The following is a 24,739-nucleotide window of genomic DNA, read 5'->3' as shown; positions in this document are numbered from 1 at the left end:
GGGAAACTGGGAATGGAGAAATTTACATGTAAATAAAGGAAATATCTAAAAGAAAAAAAATAAAAAAATTAAAAAAAAAGAAAGACATAAATAGCACCCTCAAAGAAATATAGGAGAACACAGGTAAAGAGCTAGAAGCTCTTAAAAAAAAAAAAGAATATGTCAACATTAAAAGGATCAGCCATCAACCTTGCTCAGACAGCATGGGCAGTGGAAGAAAGGAAAGGGATTTTCTTGATATGATCTAGTCATGCACAGAGGGTATAGTTTTGGTCAAATTATATAATTGTCTTTATCAGTTCCTACATGGAAGATAGGGCTTTGCCTTCTCAGAGAGTAAGACAATAACATACTTTCCACTAAACTACACAGAGCATGGAAAAATTAGCCACATGAATTAAGTATATCAGGCCTTTCTTGGGGAATTATTCAGTGACTCGACAGAGGGAGCGATACTTGCAGAAAGAAATCGCCGCTGGGTGGTGGTGGCACACACCTTTAATCCCAGCACTAGAGAGGCAGAGGCAGGCAGATTTCTGAGTTCAAGGCCAGCCTGGTTTATAGAGTGAGTTCCAGGACAGCCAGGGCTACACAGTGAAACCCTGTCTCAACACCTCCCCCCTCAAAAAAAATAGCCAACAAAATAAATGCATTAAAATTATTTCCAGTCTTTCAACTTTTATCTACATATATCTACAATGGTACCCAGGTGTTCATCTGAAACATAGCTAGTCCTAAATGTTTCTAGAATCTATCAACATGAAAAGGATCAGCTATCAAAGGGCTGCATATGTTTTAGAGGAAAGTCAGTTGAGGTCTATATGGTATATACTAGTATGATCAAGCAGAAATGTAATTTATTCATTAGGTTCCATAAGATAACTGAAAGCGCCCTGTGTTCAATTATTGCCTAGACATTTCCTTTATTCCTATATTACCCTTTTTAATCTTAATGTTATACTTAATTTCTCTAGTATCTTGTGTGTGTAAGTTTAGTATAACCCTAAAAACAAATAGTGCCTCAATTTTTCAAATCCCCAAGGGAAACTGATACATTTTATTTCGATAGGTCTCACTATGTTCACTGGACTGGTCTAGATCTCATTTTATAGCTACTTTTTTTCCCTTTTTTCAGAGCAAGGACTAAACCCAGAGTTTGATCCCAGCGCTAGGCAAGCGCTCTACCATTGAACTAAATTGCCAACCTCTTACATCCACTTGTAACCTAAAACTCTGTATCCTTTTCCCTGAGAGTCTTGAGTGCTGGGACTTCAGGTGGTGTGTGCTCCTCCCATGCTCAACTGAGAGCCTATAATAGACACCGATATTTAGATAAATGAAAGTTACCCTGAGCAAGGTTTTAATAACTCAAGTCAAATTCAGATGAGAAACATTACAAATTAATGCCATTTTCATAATTACCAAGATGTGAAAATGTCCTAGGTGGATGAACTACATATACTGAGGTATTAGGATTCCCTTCACTATATTTAGTTATTTAAGGATTCAGCTCCTCTGGTGGATAATGGATAGGTTTTCAGACACTTGATTAAAAATTGAGATCAGGGATCAGGGTGGAGAATAAGACCGGTAGGCCTCAGCAAAGACTGAAACAAGTGAACATATGAGAAAAACAGTAGCTAGCAAAGAGGAAGGCAGAAGAGCCTTAGCTTAGGCCAGCAGAACCCTGCCACTCACAGGCAGAGTGGTACAGTGATTAAAGTGGCCTATGGTTCATTATAATATGGAATGCATGAAGCTGTATGTAGAACTGCATGCAACAGAGAATGTGTGAAAAAAAAACAGGCTCTGCAATAGGGCCAGAAAGCATACATTGTGTGACATACAAACTCTCCATCCTCCATGAAACAGGGTTATTCCAGCTCTGAGCTCTCTCTCCCCTGGCCTACTTCCTCTGCTGGAAGTCTAATTTTTTAATTAATTAAGTAATTTATTTATTTATTCATTCATTTATTTGTTTATTTATTTTTAAATAAATGGCCTTTACTTCAGCTGCATCAGCCTTTGCTCATTCTTTGTTCTGGTACACAATACCTAGAAATCTCTCTGGGAGGGTCCACCAAACACTTACATAAGCTGGTATCAAAATCATATGCAACACTTTAATTAGCTGGAGAGCTAATGCTAAAACACTCACAACATGATCCTTCCTGAATCACTGGCCAAGCTAAATGGTGCATCTGTTTATTTGGCTAACACATATGTTTTTATGTAATATCAATGATTTGTAACATTCTGTCAGCTCAGCGGCAAAAATGGGAGGAGCAGACTTAATCGTACCCTTGACACTGCTCTCTACTCTTGCACTCTAAGAAACAATGAGTGCCTTCCTTCAAGAGAAGTAGAGCAGTGCCCTAGTAACATAAAGAGTACACATGAATAGTGTCAGTGTTCCACTAAACCAAGGAGAACACGAGCAGCAGAGGTGACTGCCAACTGTGGGCTGCAGCCATTTTCATTTCCTACATTGTCCATCTTTCTTCTTGACCTGAGAGTTCCTGGTTACTTATTTTCTAACACAAGGTCATTTTTTCAACACTATTTGATTAATTCCACCTAAAAAAATTTACAGAATTTAGTGACATTTTTATGAGAGGTATTTTTCCCAGTTAAGATTTAGCTTATGGATGAATCACATCTTTCAATTCTTCAAAAAATTTTACCCTCCTTTACATGTTTATTTTAGGGGTCTTTATTATTATAATTTATTTTCAGAATATTTTCTAGCCAAATGAACTACTGAAGAGGAAGCTGCACATACTGAGCTACAACAAGAACACAAAACTGCACAAGAAAATGGAGCAAAATTAACACTTTAAAACCAGCCATGTGGTCAAAGGAAGTAGAATAAACTAGAAATATATATTGAGCATGTTTGTGTGGTGGTTTTGAGATTTCAATTGCTGGATGGCTTTGGCAAACAAAATGAAGTGGATGTCAAGGCTATATTAAGAAAGCATATAAAACCTAAGCCAAAAGGCTTACAAAATCACAAAGCTCCATTGGTATTCCATGGAAACTATTAAAATTATTAGAATATTTTCATAGTACTTATTCAGAATATAGTCTTGAATACAGTTTTCTCTACAAGTTTTAATGAAATACACAAAATGCATATGTGTTTTATGCTACTTTTGACTGGTGTGTTTAAAATCAGTTGTTAGCTGTGATGTCAACAATATGCTTGCACAGAACACATGTTTAAATTTCAAACATAAAATGTGAAAAAGCTGACATATTCACAGGGTGATTCATTACCCAGAGTAATGTATTCATAAAACAAAAATGAATTTCTTTAGGGATAAGCCTTCTTCCTAATCTAAACCGATTAGGTACTTGGAACAAGCTTTGCTATGATGGATGTGGTCCTCTGAATTAGGGCTTTCCCACTTTTTGCCTCAAGCCTACCTTTCACGTCTTCATCCTCAATGGTGGTGTTTGAGCTCTCAGTTGACTCCTGTGCAGAGGAAAACACAGTTTTAAGCTTCATACAACAGAGAGCTAGCTCTTACGACAAACTTGGCTGGTGATACATATATATCATGCAAACTTCTTCAGCAGGCTGTGTGCATATGCCGACATGCAAATGGACACATACATCAAGTGACTTTCAACAGAAACAAGATGTCATATGCTGCAAACATTTCAAAGGGAGCACTCTGGTTGCCTAGTCACGGATGCAGGATAAATCCAGGTGATTTGTAGAAGCAGAAGAAGTATGTAGTTTATTTTAAGATGAATTGCATGAGTTCACATTACAGTGCCTCATACAGTGTGTTTTTAGAAGGAAAAATGGAATATTTCAGCAGAATAAATTTGAAATTTAAAAATACATGGTTTTATCCCTAATGAACCTCAGTAAGTAGCAAGTTTTTGCATCGGGCACCGTGTTGAGTGTAGAATTTGCTATTTGTCTATCATCCACCTGTGTGGAGAAAAAGGCATTTACTCCATCATTTGATTCAGAAGCTGGGACTATCTAGCTGTTAGAAAGTTTCAGGTTTATCTTTGGGACACTGAAATCATAAGGACTAATTTATTTTGAAGGTCAGTTAGACTTATTTTTGTTCTTTTCTAACTCAGAAAGTTTTGGTTGTTGAAAAAGAAATCTTGAATGAACAGACAAAGATGTTTGTAAGACTGCCAGTGAAGGTAGAGAGTGGAGCACACTCACAAGTGCACTGAAGCTGCTGGAAGGGAGATAGATGCATCTTAAAGGAGCTTCATAAATGTTTTTATTACACTTTAGTAACAAAATGCTTTCTAGTAAAGATACATTGTAAGTACTCATTTTCCACTTGGAATGATTAAAGGCCAGAGCTGAAAATAACTGGGACCAAACTTCCAGTTAATAGCTGTATGTTCAGTGAATGGAAAACAGGGTTTGGAGGCTAGTAAAAAAAAAATCCTAGTCAGCATCTATTTATAGATTTGGTATTTTTAGAAAGCCATATATATATATATATATATATTTACATATATATATCATATAATATTCAAACCAAAAAGATAAACTAGCTAATGTCCAGAGTCTCCACACATACAAAACCAAAGGAAAAAATACACCCATGCATTTCTTTAATGTGATGTAGCATTCAGACTTAATCTCAAAATGAAGGTTAATCCCATGCACTTAAAGAAAATGAATTCATGTAAGCAATAAACAGCATGCAGCAACCCTTACAAATGACAGAGCTAGAATTACGGCAGTGTCCACTCAGCTGCTATGCCTGGCCTTTCATTTGATAGTGTCATTAATGAGATTATTCTCATATGTGCTGGTCCTGACTACCTCAAATCTTTTTGGGACCTAGAACATCTCCAGTGTCATGACACTAATGTATACATCAAATGAAGACACAAAACACTTCATGGTTTCAACACAGGTCAACTAAATATTGATCCAGAGATTCCTGATCCTTCAACATTAATAATCAGAGTAAGGAAAAGTCCTGTGACTTATTCACTATCTTAGGAAAGTCTGGTGCATTTTCCTCCCTTAGGTATGATAACGTATACCAAGTTATAAACTGGATATAGACTATATTTAAAAATATCTCCGTTTACCCCTCAGACATGTATGCCAGTGTTGGTATGAACACAGTATACACATAACTTACAACAGATGGAACACATTAGTCTTCATTCAGCATATTACTTAAATGTATGTTACTATAATTCATATAAATTGACAGCAAACATATTTAACAAAAAGTGGAACTCCTCGATTCTCTTCAAATTCATGGCAAACATTAACACCACCAGTGATATCATCAATAACAGGGAATTGAAAAACAGGGGCAACAACAAAATCACTGTGACAACAGAAGACAATAGAAAAACTCAAAAACAACATCGTGATTTAGAAAAACAAAAAACCTACAAACTCATGTTTGAAGACGAGGAGGATGATAGCAAGAAATTCTGAAATTTCATGCTGTATGTACTTGTTGTACAATGAACAAACAGACATGGAGAAATAAAAGGACCACACAGAATAGCTTAAGATACACAGTCATCTCAACACAAAGGCTTTGCAAGTGTTTAAACTGACCCTTACTCTTTTGACTAAGGGATCATTGATCTCTCGTTTTCTCTCTTCCTCTCCCTCTCTCTCTCTCCTCCCTCTCTCTCTCCCTCTCTCTTTCTCTCTCTCAGGCTGTCATTCATTTTGATCTAAAGGAAGTCTATGGATAATTCTAGAAGAATTAGGCCTGAAAGAGCATGTGGTGAAAAGATGGCCATTTTTTTCCCTTTCCCACTTGAGATAATGATTGGATTTTGCACAGGGCATTTGATGAGATGTGTAATCTTATCAGAGCAAATGGGGTTGATTCTCTCTGAATACCTTGTTTCCGTCAGGGTTGTGGATTACAGTAGTTTGGGGCTCCTGAGTGAGAACAAAATAGAGAAAGAAACAGTTTGTTTTGGTAAGTACATTCTTACTAGTCTGTGGGACAGAGCAGGGCCAACAGACAAGACTAGTGACAAGAGCTAAAGCCAGGAAAGGGGCTGTCAACAGCTGACAGGATCTCTGTGGAGGCCTCTCTGGTGAGCCCATGAGATCACACACCTCCCTACCCAGAAGCAACATGCAAACGACCTTATTCTTGATAGGTGAATGAGCAGGCTTTGCAATTTGGAGACCTAAAGAGGCAGTCACTGTTTCACCCGACCCTATCCCAGGAAGAACTTTTCTTCTCCTCTGGATACTCTATTTCTGTCTGTACACAGGAACTGACCAAGAGCACCATAGATAGAAATATCTGAGAAGATATCAAATTCTTTGTGAAGATATTTGTTTCCCAGCTGTATTGCCTTGGGACTCAACTCTGATGTTATTATAATCAACATAGCTGATTACCCTTAGAGACTCTTGAAACACTGAACCACACTTAAAAAAGAAAACCAACAATAACAACAATAAACCCCCACAAAACTGTCCAAAAGAACACACATAAAAGCTCATGAAAAAAATTCTAAAAAATACTTTAGAAAAGTTTGTTTAAATGTTTTAGAACTAATAATAAAACACAATCATTGGAAACACTGTCAATACATCTTATACTAATCACATGGAAAATAAAATTTCTGCTTTGTAAACTCCATATCTACAATACTAAGTTTCCTTTCTTCTCTACTGGATACTCTGTTTCTGTCTGTCTCACAGAAACTGGCCAAGAATACCATCGATAGAAATATCTGAGAAGACACTAAATTCTTTGTGAAGATACATTTTATGTAAAATTTATTATATAGAATTTATAGGCAATGTTTTGTCCATGAAGAAGGTATGATTTTCACATTCTTTTCTGTGAGAAAATTCTTAAGCAGAAAATAATACTCAAATATTAATTTAAAAAAAAAAAAGACCTAGTGTTCGTACAATGATAGCATGCTTGCTGCATCCACTAACGGCCACCCTGGCACCTATGAGTTGCTATAACCATGGCCAGTCTTCCCCACCACAGGCATTTCCCCAAGGGAAAGTCTGTGCTGCACGCTTGGAAAATTCCAACTGTTGCTTCTTTTCTTTCCTTCTGTAGCTTCAGCTGTGACACTGACTTTACTATTTATAACCTGCTATCTTTTTAGCCTCTTTTTTCTTACCTATTTTTTAAGAAAACATGTTCTTTTTCCCCCTAGGGATTGAACACCAAGGTCTCTTCTAGGTTACAAAAGTGTTCTCCTAGTGAGCTTTGCTCTAGTCCTGACAACCCTCTATCTCTATATGTCTTTTCCTTCAAATGTTCTTAAATTGAGCCTACTGGTCAACCCAGTTAAAGTAATGCCTAAAGTTTTTAAGTCAATGGCAATAACAGTCTGGGGACAATAATGATAAAAGCAATTTCTGGGAATCATAAGTCAAATTATAAAACCCAGATACTAAATGCCAGTATTCAGATTTTGAATTTTAACACAACTCTATTCCAGTGTGTGGAAGGAACTAAATCGTTACTTCTGTACATTTAATTGAAATGGACAAAACTGTCTGTCTCTGATAGCTTACCCTTCTGTAGTATACACTCTCAGTCTATGGAATAAAGTGAAACAGTGACAATTTAATTTGAAACACAGCAGACAAAAAGCTTTGACTTAGGCAGTGCCTCTTTATCTCAGAAAGTGAAGTCTTGCAAAGCCATGTTGTCTTTCAATGAGAGAGAAATGGGAACTGTGAATAAGGTCTACTTTCATGTCATCTCGCAAGAACCCTGTTAGCTCTCCTTGATGTCAACACGTTCTTTGCAGAAAGAGAAACCATTGTTTGCACTATCAGTAGCAATCAACACCAGAAAGAGCTAAGAGTAACTGAAGCGCATTCTACTGCGTTTCCAAGCCAACATGCAAGAATTCCAACTGCAGAGAAAAGCATGATGTTTCACAATGAAATGAGAAGTCTTGTGTTAGAAACACACTGCTTGACAACTATCTCAAGAAAAGAAAACAATAACAAAACAATATAAAGTTTTTCTTCTATCTTTGAAAGCAAAACCAACCAACCAACAAACAAACAAAACCAACAACAAATGAAGTATTGATACATAGATATTGATTTAGTGAAAGAAAGAAACAACAGCAAACAGTGCAGAACTTAAGAAGGGTACAAGAGTCCAGGTATACCAGCGCCGGGGTAGGAATATTTTCTTTGGGGCTGGTTACCACGTTGGCTTTGTTGTTTATCTGTGGATATGCAGAAAATAGAAACAGAGATGCCTTAGTCTTCTTGGTAGCCAGTGTCTTTAAGTAGTGTGTTTATACAGAAATACAGATATGAGAATAAAAGGCCCCAGGGAATGGATGAGAAAGACACAAATGAAGAGCATGTCTAGTTCCTGAAGGTCACACGCAGACTAGGACCCTGTCTGTGATGAAAGAATGGGATCATCTGTGGCTGCTTTGGGTGTTCTGCCTTCCCTGAGGGGCTTCATTGAGCTCAAACCAGGCTGCAGACTATGATGAGGCTATAGCCAGTTTCATACTCTTCAAAGTTTCAAAGCTGCCAATTATTCACTGCTATGACTATATACCTTTATTATTTTTTTTTCTCATTTTATTCTTGAACCTGAATTCACACATAGGTCATTTTTCCCTGAGGAATTATCATTACTTTGTTTACTATACATACAATTAAAATCCTGCCTCTTCTGCAAACATTAAAGTGCTTTACTGAAAATGATAAGTTTGGGTCTCCTTTAGGAATCTGTCTTCAGTGATAAGAAATCAAACTCCATTCTGTGGCCTCCATGCGAAAGGACTTCCTAGTTCCCAGTTGCTTGGAGACAGCTCAGTAGCTTGTGATTGTTCTGTTATTCTCGACAAGTACATACGGTGGGACCAAGCCCTTACATTAACACAAGTGAATTTACCCTATTAGGGGATGTAATTACTACCATGGGAGCCATATTTTCAAAGATGCTCCTAGAGCCAATAAATATGGCAATGGCCCTCAGAAGAAGGCTCTTTGTTGACACAGGGGAGCTTGGAACTTTATTGAGTTTGGGACTACAAAATAAAATACTGAACTGTAATAATCTATATCATTTTAAACCCATGCATAATATATTACATTATGGCTATTAAACAGAAACAAACTCACATTCATTTTTACATATCAAATTATGTAGTCATTTGTATATTATTTTCTAGAGGAATACACCCCATAGTTTTAATATGAATGTAAATATACCTGTGGACTTAAAGAGGAACAAGGACTCCATATCACATGGTTATTTACAAGTGATTATACAAGTTATTATATGGGCTTCCTGAGTCATTTAACTTTGTGCCTACAGACTGTTTGAGGTCTATCATGGAGAAGGCAAAAGGGAACAGAATTAACGGAGGTATATAATATTTTGCTCTTCTTCTTATTCTCCTTTGTGTGGTGTTGGTATGACCATTATTTAATTAGCTTATAGCTGTTATACAGTTAGCTTATGGCATTGTTAGACAATGCTCTGTGACATCCAGAAAGAGAGAAAATGTTGAACATTTTCTTTACCTAGATGACTTACTGAAGATTAAATCACCAACCTGCATTTTGAAAATAGGTTTGGAATTTTTGTTTTAAGTCAACTGAACATAAAATGTTTGCTACACCCAAAAGTGGACAGAAGTAACGGTTTAAGGGTCTCTGTTAAAGACGGTTCAGAATGTGCTTATGTTACTACAAGCTACATTAGACAAGGAGAGGGATGCCCAAAGGTAACGTCCTATTGGGAAAGAGTGTTTCGTGAAACATAGCAATTTCCTGTCTTGTCATCAGGAGCCTGTGATTAAATGCATTTAGTGTTCATCAAATGAAAAGGAAATACTGTGGAATATTTTTCCTGTTTTGAGAGGAGAAAGGCCTTCCCCATGAGGATGCAGTTGCTAAGTACTGTCTGCCTTATTTTAGTGAAATTGTGACTCATTTGTATCTAAATGTACACAAACTTATCAGCCAAAGTGTATAATTACCCAAACCCTTATCCACATTCATACATGAACAACACACACAGCATCATGCTTTGGAGGTATTTATGACATTATTCCCAAATAATAGGGGACCTTCTAAGTAAAAGCCCAAGAACTGTCTCTTAAGGAGTCAGTTATCAAGTACCGTGTTCAACCATAGTTGTCTTTTGAAATATAAATGTGAATTATGTACTTTATATTACAGAAGCTATGTATTTTTCTTGCTTGAAACTTGGATGCTATCAACAGTGTAGCAATACTCTCAGAAGGCATGAATAAAGAATTGCATTTATTCAGTTAAGGTTAATACATACTTCTTTTAAAGAAGCTTAGCTAGAATGGGCTCAAGCTGAAATCACTTTCACATTATTTGTAAACCCAAGGCAACTGTATTAAGTCACATCTGAATTAGTTTAGCAATTATGATGATCGATCAAAAAACCAACCACATGGCATTTTTTCCCCAGTACAAGCAAGCATTCATTATGTCCTGGCTTCTTTATTTTCAAATAGAAAACCGGGCTTTGCTCTTACAGATAGTCAAATGAATTACCAGTATATGGATAAGGGTTCAAGTTCTTGTTTACTTAAAAACACTCTATCAGAGAAAAACCAAGTAATGTGAAAGTGGAGTAGCGTGTTATGAGTGCAGATTAGCGCTGACCTATGATGCTCTTTTTCTACTTCCACTAACTCTGGTAAATGAGACTGTTTCATTTCTAAGTGTGCATTTTCCCAGTAGGAGAAATCTGGCAGACACAGGTTCTCACCATCATCTGAACACTCGAACTGGACTTCCTTTTCTGAATTGACCAGTCAAAGAGAAAGGAAGACAAGGGAAAAAACAAAAAACAAAACAAAACAAAACAAAACAAAAACAAAACACAAAAACAAAAAAAAAAAAACACGACCTGTTGAATTTTAAAGCATCAAAGCATGGAATACATAATCATTTTGTTGTTGAAGAGGTCAGCTGGATGGAAACGGTACTTTTGTATCAGGTAACTGTCCATTGGACCTGCGAGCTCTCCAGCACCGAGCAGTACAGGAAACCCAGCAGGAAACATTTGGAAATGTAGAAATCCTCACATTTCCACCAATGCTATACCAGGGAAAAGGCAGACCTCCACGATCATTATTGAAATCTAACGAGGGAAATCAGTGGAAGGAAGAAACATTTAGCTTCAGGAATGGGAAGTGGCAGTCTAGTAAGTTCTGTGACTCCATATGTGGAAACTCCCAAGTTACACACAAGACAGGTGGTGAGGTAAGGATTGAATCCATAGGAATTTAGGACCCAACAAATGATTTTCTATGTTACATTTCCCAATAAGAACTGACCACCTGAATGGGTCAAGTTCAAAAGTTAGAATATTAGTTAATTCCCAAGAGTGTTGACCTGTTGAAGAAATACACATCTGCCATTGAAAGAGAAAGAAAATGATTAACAAGACATTTAGGTGAGTTTTAGAAGATAACAAATATTATTATGCAAATATGAAGTTAAAGTATTAAAAATAAGCTTACTGTAAACAAGATATTATTGGTGGGAGTAAGTTGTATAATAATAGTTTGATATCCAGGAAAGTAAAAACATTTTTGTTGGAAGATTTTCCTAGTGTTTCTTCAGGGTAGCACCATGAGCACACTTTAGTCCTTAGATTGAAACTTGAGGAACTCATGGGTTTTAGAGAAACTGCCTAAGCACAAACACTTAATCTCTGAAGCCTTGATTGTTCAGATAAACTTTTCCCAGATTTTGGTGGGCTTCAAGTACATATCATAATCACTTGGAAAAGTATTTGGGTTTTGCAGGCTCTTAGGTCAGCAGAGTTGTTTGTGAATGTTCAGAAGCAGAGATGACTGAAACATTCACTTTATATAACTATATCTGAAATATCGGTTTTCATGGTTAATACATAATCAAGTGAAAAGGATCGAATGTTTGTTAGCATACATGACAATCGTGTTGGTGTACTGCCTTGTGCTTCAGCCTGCATCCTCTTTCGAGGACTGTAAGGTCCATAACCTATGCAATCTTGGGATTCGTGGGTAACGTTTAAACTATACAGCATCTGAGAGTCAGAAAGTGTTTAAGAGAAATGTTTAACTTACCTTTACTCCATCTGGTTTCTTCAACAAACTCTTGGCTGCTGCAAAATGAGAAGTAAAATTGCTTTAGAGAGTTAACCACAAACCAACAGTGAGATGACAAATCAAGAAATCGTCTTCTGCACCTTTGCCGAGTTATGGGCAACACACACCAAACCGTCAAGGTCATACTGATGAGCGAGAGCTTACGGGACACTGAAATACAGTATCGCTTTTCTGGTTTTGCCACAGCAAATTTAGAACTAAATTCTTACAGAGTTCATGGCATGAAGTTGAACACTCTGCCAGCTGCCCATTGGACTTTATGTCACTGTTGGTTCCGAAAAGGATACTGGAACTTTCGCTGGACTATCCTTCATAATCCAGAAAGTTTGCTTTCAGTCTTGAGACACCAGCTGACAGACCAACTACATGTTCATTCATACCACGTCTCGTGACCATGTCAGTTTTGCCATTGAAGCTCCTCTTTCCAGAGGTTGAAATTTCATTCACAAAAATTTGCTCGGGCTAACCAGTGTCTTCTCTGTATTTTTAAAAACCAGATAACTTCAGGTGGACCGGAGAAACAGCTATCTGCATAAAAGCAGATGGTACCTTATTGACCAGGAGCAAATTTTTTATGCTTAGCATATGGTGATAAAAAATGCATTCCGTGTTCTTTGAGACTTCAAAATCAGAATACAAAGGCTTCCCAAACAAAGGTCTTTGAATTGAAAAGTTAAAAACCATAATATCTGGAATCAGATCTAAAACTAAATGAAATCTTAAAGGCATTAGCTCTCATAGAAAATGTCCTTTTTGTAGGGTGTTTAAGCAGTTGCTTGTATTATTCCCAAGTTCTTCAATCTATTAAAACTAGAAAGCATCCTTTTACATCTGAGTACACATACAGTGAACAGCCAGCATAACTATAATGACTAGTACACTGGTGTAGAACACTCACAGTGTGGAGGACAAGTACGTACTTCCATTGAATGACAATATACACAATCATTTAAACACACGGAGCATGACATTTGAAACACCTAGCTGTAACAAAACCACATGAACATTTCACTAATTGAAATTTCTTTGGTTTGGGGTGTTATTTTGGTTTTCAGTTTGGCAACATTTTAAGTTTAACTGAAAGACACAAATATTCATTTTACCTTGCTTTTAGCAACAAAGCTCTTAAAGCTTATCAATGAAGATTATTATTCAATAGTTGTCTTGGTTATGATACTGTTGCCTGTAGTTAAAAAGGTACACTTGGGAACTCTTGTGGCATTTAACAGGTTAGAGAGCAAACAGGATAATTTGGATTGCAAAAGCAAGCAAAGAGAAGACAATGGTTTGAGGGAAGCAGCAATATGGTCTGGGAGATGCAGAGCCATCCTTGTGTGACTACCACCTTACCTCACAAGAAATATATTCCATATTCAGGGAGAAAAGAAGAAATAAAAACAACTTTATAACCACATACTTATGGACATTTACTTTAAAGAGTATATCTGGCAATGAATAGAATGAATGAAATACTCAAAACAAAAATGGAACTACAGGATGGAAGTATAAGATATAATGGAGTCACATGGTATTCAGTTGACATAGAAGTGATGGGTCAAAAAGTTCTTTTTCATGCAAAAACATTTGGCAGCAGTACAAAATCCACACATATTAGTCATGGTTTTTAGTTTACAGAATGGTGCAAAGGAACATGAGGCAAATTAAAGCATCTATAAGTGGGTATAAACATTGTTAATAAAGCCCCTTTTTACAATGAAGGGTACACTTAAAACTTCAACAAAATATATGATTTTAATTCTGGAGAATCTTTGAAAAGGAAGTTCTTCATTAACAAGCTTCACTATATAAATCCCTCTACTTCTAGTGTATCGATGAGTCCTGAGCCATGGTGAAATATCTATTTAGTTTAAGGTCATATATATTGGTTAAAGCTTAGTGACCTGGCATTGAGCTCACCCCATAAACATCAATCACATTTACCAGGTCTTTACTACACAGCTTGACAAAGGCAGCAGCATGACTTATTAGACTAAACACATCAGGTAGAACATAGAACAGCAGGGCAGGGTGCCCCTGGATGTGTACTGGTCACTGGGTGGGGACCTGGTGCTCACCAGGCCATCATTTCATGATCTTTCTAAGTGGGAAGGAGGACTGTTCTGTAAATACTCGTCTAAACAGTAGGAACTGACTGAAGAATGTCTGATACTCATATGATGGTGGCCACTGATTATCACTTTAACATCCTGAGTGGGCAAAACAAAGTCAGAGCAAGTCAGTGAATATTGCCCGACCCCACCCAAAACAAAAGTAATGTCATTTTGACAAGTGTTCTAAGAATAAACATCTAAACTATAAGTCTCTCTCTCTCTCTCTCTCTCTCTCTCTCTCTCTCTCTCTCTTTCTTTCTTTCTCTCTCTCCACTCTCCCACCCTTCCTTCCTTCCTTCTTTTTAAAACAGGGTCTCACTATGTACCTTGAATGGATTAAAACTCTCTATGTAGAGCAGGCTGGCCTTGAACTCACAGAGTTCAACTTTCCTCTGCCTCCTGAATGTTGGGATTAAAGACATGCATCACCTGACGGCTTTCCCCTAAAGTATTAGTTTATCAAATAAGGCAGTGACTTAGTTGCTGCCTCAGTCTACTCCATATATGTCTGGTTAGCACTTGCTAATCTATGGCTTTTCAATGTCTAGTGCTTTTTACATAATCTATCAAGGAGGACTCCAAGACTTAAAAATACTTTCCTGGAAGTAATACACACTTTACATCCATTGTGGAGAGTCACTTTTAGAGAAAAGAAACTCCTTGGCTGAATTTAGCTCATATGTAAGGTTTTTTTCTTGTTTTTTTTTCTTCTACCCATCCCTCCATGCAACTGTTTTGAAAAATACTATTATTGGATGGTACCCACCGGGCCTGCTCTCTGTAATTTCTCATTAGATAGCTTTAGTCCTTGTAATTAGGCTAAATGAATGTGAAGACGCTACCTTAGTTGAGAAGACATTAGGCCTATAAGAATAGGGCTCTACGAAATGACTCACTTTGAACTCTTTTCTTACAGAGGTTCGCTATGGTAATTAGACAAAGAAAGCATCCTCATGGTTATTTATGGGATATCAATAAAAATGAGACATATGTATCATATTTGTGTGGCCACAGCATTTGAGACCTAGGTGACCAGTATGAGTGGCATCCTACAGACAGCTACAGGAGTATAAGGAGTCTACCCTTCTCCATTGTGGGGTGTGTGTGTGTGTGTGTGCGTGTGTGTGTGTGTGTGTGTGTGTGTGTTAACCATTTGTAGTTATTAGACTTTCTCAATTCTGATTGAGGACGGACACACACACACACACACACACACACACACACACACACACGCCCACACAGATTAGAGAAGGTTAGAGGACAAGGAGTAGAGTTCAAACAAATATACCTGAAAAATTTCTCGTAGCCAGCATAGTTGTCAGGATGGCACCCTATCAAAGAAATAAGAGAAATTGATTATAGTTGGCCCTAACAAACCTCTGATCTAAACACATGTAGCAAGGGCTCACACGTCTCTGGGCTTTATTTTCAGATAGGGACTTCAAATTGTCTGCTTTTTGGCTTTGTTTTGTTTGTTTGTTTCCTGAAAGCCCTACCCCATGGCTCTCAGGATGTTTGGGCAACTCTAACTTTCTGAGCCAAGTTTCGACCATCAAACTCTGAACAGCTGCTTCCTCTAAGGAGAGAAACCACAGCACACACTGCCCCGTCCAGCCTACTTGCATCCTGGGCTTGATTATGGAGCATGCTCTGTTTCTCTCAGATCCGGGAGGACCATTGAGATCTCTAGTGTTAAAAGCCTTGCTAAGACTTCCCCTCACCGCTCTTACCCCCTTTCCCACCTCTCCCACAACAATGTCCATTTTCTTACCTTCAATTTCCGTCGAGCATTAAATTTCTTCAAGCAGTCTACAGTCTCCTGCCTGTGCATCATGGAAGCAACAGTAGAGCGTTGCTAAAGGAAGAGGAGAAAGAGTGACTTGATATTTAAAACACACCAAGAACAATGAAGACTCAGTTCCATTTAATCGTTGCTAATGGTGCCTGCATACATATAGTAATCTTGCAAGTACTCAATTGCCAAAGTCTCCTACGGAAAAAACATGGTTTTATAAAGGCTACTAGTAACTGAGCGCAAACTAATGAATAAAAGGTACAGGAATGAAGATCATTAGACTCTCAGATCACCACTTTAGCAAGCATTTCATCATATTCTATTAGAATACTTTCCCCTTACTTAGCAGTATATCCTAACTCTAGAAATTTACAGAAGTTTTCAAGACTCCCTTACAATTTCTTTGGTTTTTTGTTAGGGCTTCTACAAGACAGTCAAACTATTGCAGATATCCTGTACCCCTGAAATCTACCTCTAGCTTCTAAATCTCACATGCTTCTAAGGCTGTTTAATGGTAAAGAATTAGACTTTGTAAAATTTTCCTTTCTGGGATGCAGTAAGTATTCATATAGTTTTCTTAGCCCCTGTTCACGAGTCTTATCAATAACTTATTCCTCTCACTGCAGACACTACTTACTGAGCAATTTGTGAAGTTTAGGGTTTGCTATACTGGCAATGGTGGTTTTCACTATTATAAATTCATTTCTTAAATACCTCGAGTAAAAAATGCATTAAGGTTTTTCTTTTTCTGTAAGATTATTTTAAGCCTATGAAAAATGACTAGGAGTTTATTCTTCACTTTGGCTCCCAGGGTGTACATGAAAGTGACTTACACAGATCCATGGGTGTTTCAGGGCCTCAGAGGCTGTGATGCGTTTGGCAGGGTTGATGGTCAGCATTTTGTTGATGAGGTCTTTGGCTTCAGGTGTCACTGTATCCCATTCTGGTGATGGAAACTTCAAAGATAGAAATTAGTAAAGAGTTTTTAAAAATAGAGACACTAAGCCAGACGTGTTGGTACATGCCTCTAATCCCAACACTAGAGAGCCAGAGGCAGAAGGGTCAGGACTTTCAGGCAACCCTCAGATATATAGCAAGATCAAGAGTAACTCGGTATACCTGGTAACCCTGTCTTAAAACTAATACACACACACACACACACACACACACACACAGAGTAACAGAGAAAAGGCAAATATATTTCTCATTTCTATAAGCAGTGCATTGCTTCATAAAATTTCCCATTATATAAGTTAAATTATATAAAAAAAATAGATTAATTCATACTACTGTCTACGACAACAAAGAAAGAACTAACAAGATAAAGTTGGTCATGTTTATTTTCAATTTGATCCACTGGTTTTGATGTGAACATGTCTCAGATATTAATGTGTGAATTTCTAAAACACTTAACTAGAAGTAATGCTTGTAAGATAACCATGATTTTGCCAGTGGGTGCCCCATGAGCTGACTGGAGAAAGAAATATTCTTGAATTGTCATCATCTCTCATTCTACTCAACAAGAAACCACTTCCCCATCATACTGTGATCTGAAGAAAGGTAGATAGCACACAGCAACTGGCTGGACAGTGGCTGGACCAAGAAGCAGATTCAGAGCATTCTGCAAAGTCTAATTTGTACTCAAAAAAGACTGTGGTCACTGTTTGGTGGTCTGTTGTTAATCAACTACACAACAGCATCCTGAATCTCAAGAAACCACTACATCTGAAAAGTGTGCTCAGAAAATTGACCAGATATAACAAAAACTGCAGTGACTACAGCTGCCCGGTTCTTTATGGCAATACCCCTGCTTAGGGCACAACACTTAAAATGTTGAATGAATTGGGCTATTAAGTGTTAATTCATCTGGTATGGCCACCTGCCCTCTCCCCAACATCCGGCCAAACATCATCAAGCATTTTGATAACACTTCTACAACTAACAGGATGCAGAAAATGCTTTCTAAAAAATCATGAATTTTTATGCAATAGAAATAAACATTTCTCATAGCCAAAAATATGTTGATTGTGATGGTTCCTATTTTGATTAATAACGATGTGTTTGAGTCTAGCTATAATGACTTGAAATTTGTGGCCTGACACTATAAATCTTTTCCCTCAACCCAATGCTTATCCTAACTACTTTTGATAATTAATCTTCTCTTCATATGATAAGTATATTCTGTACTAGATATAATTTTCTTCATAGGCTAAGACAAATTTACATTATACTGGTTGGTAAATGACAGATTATCAAATTATTAAGCAAATAGCAACAACAACCCTTGCTCTTGGCAGTAAACCAATGAACCAACCCTCATGCAAAGCCATATAGGTAGTTATTACATACATCATAAGCTCCAGCCTTGATCTGCTGATACAGTCTATGCTGATCTTCATCCCAGAAGGGTGGGTATCCCACCAGCAAGATGTAGAGGATGACGCCTGAGGAGACCATAACAGACAATGAGTCAAATGTGCGTGACCAATATGGTATGAAGACAGAGGGAAGCACGGGGATGCCTTCAGAACACACTGTGACATGTTCTAAAGCCTCCCTCTCTAGAAGCTGACAGCTCTTCCTTTCTCCCATCTGCTCCACGCTGATACCTTGTCAGTCTACCATGTGGAACAAAGTATTGTAAAGAGGCAGGCAGGGCAACACTTAAAGATGAAATGCTCCTTCATTTTGGAGGTCATTTTTGCCTCCCAGTTTTCTATATAAGACTTTACACGGACTGATGCTTAACTTTTTGTTATCTACTTCCTTATCTACTGACAATGAGGACCTTTGTTGACTGTAGTGTCCTGGTTACAAATTTATGTTCTAAATAAACCAGTGTCCCTTGGGATGCTGATAACATATAAAAAGACATAACCATTTTCTCATCAATAATGCATTTTTAAAACTAAAAGCTTTTCTATCAAATAGACTTCACCAAAGAAGTCATACATTATAGGAAAGTAAGAGGGAAGAGGAGGGAGAAACCGCAGTCCATCCAAAGTCAAAAGCACATAGTTGTAATGCAATTTGAGATTTATTGCAAAACTACATAACTAAAGGCATGGTTGTTATGCAGAGGGGACTGGTTCCAGCATCACTTTACAGATACAGATATCAACATCTGTGCATGCTCAGGTCCCAATGATAGAATTGTGGAAGTTATTAAGTGATGTAATTTTCTGTATTTGAATTAATGTACAGATTGCTTAACCTAAAGAAGCCATGCAATGCTGTAAAGGAGTTGCTGCACCATATTGTTTAGAGACAAGGAAAAAGTCTATGTATATTCAATGATGCAATTGTGATGTTCCCCCCACCTCCAAATATCTGATGAATGATGGTTGAGTCTGTACATTTGGAAGCTGCCCACTCAAGGGTAGTTAAACTTAGGAGTTAGTCAACATGCAATTCAATATTTAAATGGAAACTATACTCATAGACTCTGAATTTTACACGATATTGCCTTATATGTTTATATTCTAAAAATAAAATTATGGTCTTGTTTGCCTTCAAATATCCTCTAGTTACTTCTCACACACTACTAACCTGCCAAGGTCTTGGTTTCTTTTGTAGCAGATTTTCCTAGCGGAAGGTCTGAGGTTCCTGTGGCCTCACCTGTAAGTCTCACCCTGTTGCTTCCTTAAGTCAAGAAAGGCTGGGGAGGAGAGTAAGGCTGGTGGAGCTCTGCCCAGATGCCTTGGGACTGTTCCCCACCCCCTGAGAGTGGGGGTTCTTTGGCTCCTGGAGCTCCTGGTAGGAGGGACCTAGTGCAGCTATTGTCAATTAGTCTGGAATTATTTATACAAAAGTCACCATTGAATTAAAATGGCTTTGAAGAAAATAGTCTAATTTCCTTCATCTTTTATTGCCTACTTCTGGAATACAGCTTGAAATAGATTCTTAGAATCTAGCCTGGAGCTACAGAATCTCTGGCTGAGTGCTTGCCTAGCCTGCCTGAATCCCTGGCTGGGTCTGATCATTATAACCGACAAGCAAGCACACAAAACCACCCAAGCATAACTAACACAACAATGCCCTATAATGTCATGTGGTGGGATGATAACCTTAACTTGAATGTTCCCGGGTGCCCACAGACTATAGTTTTGGTTCTCTGAGGAGCTATTATTAAGAGGTAAAGCTACAGCCATCTCCAAGTGACTGGGATATGATGGACTCTGGTTGCTACTGCTCTCTCTCCACTTCTCTCTCCCCCCCCTTCTCCTTCTTCTACTCCCTGGTCATTAGGTAAGTGGTTTTGTTCTGCCATGTGCTCTGGCCATGAGTTCTCCATATGGTCACCACAAGCCAAAATGCTTTGTAGGCCAATATATTGTAGGCTGTAACTTGTACAACTTCAAGTCACAATCACCCTGCCATTATTTGGAGCAATATGTTATAGTAATGGGAAGGTGATTAGTAAGGAATAAAATATTTAAAATAATAGTCATCTTGAAAAAACTGTCATGGCTTATATACCAAGGCTGGAAATGTATTTTATAAAGTGTACTGTTGTAGACTTGATGTGCATTAATTTAATTTTCATATTACATTTATTGTCTGATAGAAGAGATGACTCAACAGTCATGATGACCATGGTGATGACCAATAACCAAACTTACTTTTCCAGGATGAGTTGTAAAGAAACTCATTTTAAATACTTTTAGTTGTCACCTATGGTACAAGGAGTGAAAAAACAAAACCAAAACCAAAAAAAAAAACAAAAACAAAAACAAAACAAAACAAAAAAACATTTGTTTTGTAATCCCAACATTGTCTGGTGAATCTAGACATTTTCCTAATAGACATGGAATTAGGTTGTTACAAAATGATTAAATGGCCTTGCAGCTGAGTCATTTCCTAGTTTGACTCAGGCTTTTCTTTCCTGGGGCTTTTGTAAGCAGTTGACATCTAACATTACTTCTATGGGAAGTGGAAGCTCATGGAGGCCTTTTGTCCAAGGGAGAGCTAACAATGCATACTACACATATACTGTACAGCAATAGCCTCAAGACTGCAACACTTTACACTACAGGGAGGCCTGCTAAGGCCCAGGAAGTTCCAAATCAAAACTTTCCATCCTGGAAGGAGGCACTTTAAGACACAGGAAGAAAGCAACTCAAAAATCTTATTTGAGGAAGTCCCTAAAACTTAACACATCTGCATGGTCCTTCTTTGACAAGGTTATATACACAGTAAGTACTTGTGTGGATGGGAGACTTTCCCACTGCCAAAGCTGCCTTCATACAGCAGAGATTTCCAGGATTGCAGCTTTTGTGAGTTGCCACCCACAGTAGGATAGTACTTTGGTCACTCAGATGGTTTTGAGTTGTTTCATATAAATAACACCAGTAAATTCACTGGCTCACCAATTTGGACTGCAGTATAATCTTCCTTGATCTGTCACTGGTGCCAAATTTGGGGTGATCAGAAATTTGTTCAGAGACCTCCTTGGGTAAAGTCACACACCATCTCATGATTTAGGCATTTGATAAATGACAAAGTGGTTTCTATGGAAAATATACTTTTGGTAGCATAAATATTAGAATTAAAAATGCTTTAGAGTCGAAGACTTAGAAGACAAAAGAAAGTACTATTGGGTAACTGAGGTAGAATTGTCAATGTACCTTTGAATTATTCTGTGAACTTCTTTGGATTTTCTCACTAGAGGACAAAGGCTTCTGAATTATGTTTCCTTCTGTTCTCTGAAAACAAAGAATGGCTCGTGGACTTGTAGCATAATGATAGTGTTGCATCAAAGCTTCTTCATGAATGATATTTTTCACATGTGTTTTAAATCATTACTTCATTTAATCCTACATAGTGGTAGATATGTTACTAATATCATTTTATAGATTATAAACAAGGAGACTAAGTGGCTAAGTTATTAGCAGGCTTGTTGATGGTACCATTTCAAAGTTCTCTGCAGCTACTTTTCTTCCATGGTAGGTCTCACCTGAATTAGCTAGTCAAGAGAATCCTCTACAGGGGTGCCTGAGGGCAAACCTTAGCTAGATGATCCCTTACAGGGGTGTCTGGAAGTTAACCTGACATAGACAATCCCTCACAGGGGTGTCCAACAGTCAGCCTAATCTAGATGAACTCTCACAGGGGTGTCCAAGGGTTAACCTACCTTAAATGATCGCTCATGGGGATACCAAAGGCAGGGCTGGAGATTTGTCTCCTCGGTGATTCTAGATCTTGTCAAGTTGGCAATTAGCATTAACCACCACAATGAGCATTTCAGGAGTGCTGATGTTATCGCCACATACTGGTCTGTTAAGACCTAACCAGCCTTTGCTAATCACTGCCTGAATGTTTTACAAATTGGCATTCTAACCCTATCTCACCTTTTTAAAATAGGAAATCTTTTTCCCATTACCTAATTACTTTAAGGTACAGCCCACACAGGAAGGGCCAAGTTATGGATCATTACTTTTGACTTTTATTAACCTGTTTTTGAAATCACTCATTTACTCTTATGAGTCTCCCAAATTTCAGAATGCCTCTTAAGAAGTGGATTTAGTGTGTGTGTGTGTGTGTGTGTGTGTGTGTGTGTGTGTGTGTGTGGCAGGTGGAAATGAGCCTGATGTTGGCTCCTGTGAACAAAACCCCAGTGTTCTTTAACTTCTTTTTTCCTTCTGAAATGACAAGACGTTCCTATACTCCCCAGTACCGAATCAGCTAGTACTACAAAAGGTAGGAGGGACACACAGTATAGCAAGACTAAGGGTGACCAAATATGTGTGCTCTGTGGAGACACATACATTGAAAGTGAGTAGGGAGAGATACAGTGATGAAACCTATGGATCAAAACAGATTCAAGAGACTAAAGACAACAAACAAATCAATAACAAACTTGTGAAATAAGAAAGTTTCTAGGGAAAATGTGAAGACAACTTGTTTAGCTATTACTATGCCATGATAGTAAGCTGTATTATTGTCCCACTTACGCATGGAGACCGTTTTCTGTACAGATAGACTGCCGTGACATTCAGATTTTGAATAAAACAGTCCCAGGACAGGAGAAGACGTGGGGGTAAGGTGAAGGAGCCTTAGCTTCTACTCACTGTGGTACTCTCTCTTCTTGTATATTTCCACATTCCTAAAATCAGCAGCATGAAAGTGTTTTCTGACATAATCGGTTACATATAACATTGTTAAATGAAGCTGCCTTGTTTTCTTTGGTTTATGTATTAATTTGGGCTTGGAAGATATGAGATCTGTTTGATTAATCAGAGTTTTGAGAAGCACTGATTACTGATTAGGAAGAAAGCCTACCTTATCAAGAATATTCCAAAATTATTTTAATGAAAGCTAATATTAGAAAAAAGATTTAGCCTATAATCACACAAAGGATCAAACATTCTGATGACCGCTTTCATGGAAGAAAATCAAAAAAAAAAAAAAAGCTGAGAAGACTTTTAGTTCACCTTGCTAAGTGGAGAACACTATACTATGCGCCTGTATACAAGGGGAACTGGAAATGCACAATGAACCAGAGGGATAAGCCTAGCTCACCCATCATGTCTTCTAATGCTCTTAGGATGGAAAGTGATTAACAGCAATCATGGGTTAAACTAGAAAAATCAAAGCCAGCAGGATAGACGTCATTTCTCAGAGGACAAAACTGTCTATGTCATGGAATAGTGTTGGCAAACATAAATAATAAATGTTGATACTGCCCCAAATAGAAGGTCTGGGTGGCCAAGATACCTAAGGAGCACCTACAGTGAACTGAATGAGTTGTCTCAAAAAGTTAGTATGTTGAAACCCTAAACCCCTTGTGCTGCTTTTGGGACGTGGAACGAAGCTAGTTCACAAGGGTGGAGCTCTCTGGAAAAGTACTGGTATCCTTTAGAGGTCAAAGCACTAGCTGAAGGGTAGGAGTACGATGTTGCCAGTGTGTGTGTAACGTTGAAAAGTATCCGCCCTAGAAGCACCACTGGCTTTGCTGTCTTAGTCTCCCATCCCCCAAAACGATGAGCCATCTATCTCTGCAGCTCACATGCTCCATGCTGCCTTGTTATAGCAGCCTGGATGACACCTGTCTTCAACCTTCACTTATTGCATACGGATCCTAAAATCTGCTGCCGCCTTACAGGAGACCCTGGCTGGCTTGGGCACTGGTGCCCAGTGTGAGGTTCATCAGACTCAGTTGGCGAGCTTGGAAAAAACTGCAAGATCCTGAGCCTTACCTGACAGACTTTTTCTATTGCAGTTGGCTTTTTATTTTATTTTTATTTTATTTTTTTTTTTAAAGAAAAGCATTATATTTAAACACAGAGCATGGTTTTTCAAGGGTGCAGTTCAGTGGTGTCAAGTAGATTCACAACGTCAAGAGCAGCTCTCCCAAAGGCTTGTATCTCTCAACACTGAAACCTTCCCTCTTTCTCGCTTTGTGAATTAAACTACTTCAGATACCTGGACACATTCATGCAGGGTTTGTGTTTTTATGTGTTTTTCTATCTCACTAATGTAATGCCTTTGATGTTCATCCATCTGGTAGTGCATGTGAGAACATTTCCTGTCTTTTTCAGGCAATATAATATACTATTATATATGGCATAGTGCTTAGTTGACAAACTTGTCCATAGGCATGTTTACCCTCATGTGAATTATGCTGTCATGAACACAGGCAGACACAATCTCCTCGAGACTCTGCATTCAAGTCTTTTAAACACACACCGAGTAGTGT

General features: G+C 38.0%; 1 protein-coding gene across 13 annotated transcripts in view; it reads right to left on the bottom strand.

The window, feature by feature from the left end:
- The window catches only part of Camk2d (calcium/calmodulin dependent protein kinase II delta), a 249,116-nt gene that overhangs the window by 33,582 nt on the left and 190,795 nt on the right, over positions 1-24,739 (bottom strand). For 4 of the 13 annotated variants that reach the window (XM_031375387.1, XM_031375380.1, XM_031375383.1 and 1 more), the window contains exons 9-14: positions 18,391-18,485; positions 16,875-16,997; positions 16,018-16,101; positions 15,535-15,577; positions 12,094-12,131; positions 3,430-3,478 (exon numbers count right to left, since the gene is read on the bottom strand). In XM_031375387.1, coding sequence (XP_031231247.1) covers positions 3,430-3,478; positions 12,094-12,131; positions 15,535-15,577; positions 16,018-16,101; positions 16,875-16,997; positions 18,391-18,485 — 432 coding nt within the window. Of the gene's footprint in view, positions 1-3,429; positions 3,479-5,869; positions 5,912-8,142; positions 8,203-12,093; positions 12,132-15,534; positions 15,578-16,017; positions 16,102-16,874; positions 16,998-18,390; positions 18,486-24,739 lie in introns of all 13 variants that reach the window. The other 9 variants (XM_031375385.1, XM_031375375.1, XM_031375378.1 and 6 more) reach the window with 5 other exon arrangements.

Source organism: Mastomys coucha, unplaced genomic scaffold, assembly GCF_008632895.1.
Source record: "Mastomys coucha isolate ucsf_1 unplaced genomic scaffold, UCSF_Mcou_1 pScaffold16, whole genome shotgun sequence".
Lineage (NCBI taxonomy): Eukaryota > Metazoa > Chordata > Mammalia > Rodentia > Muridae > Mastomys > Mastomys coucha.
The sequence above is the reverse complement of the archived record's forward strand: the minus strand, read 5'-3'. Positions and strand labels throughout refer to the sequence as shown.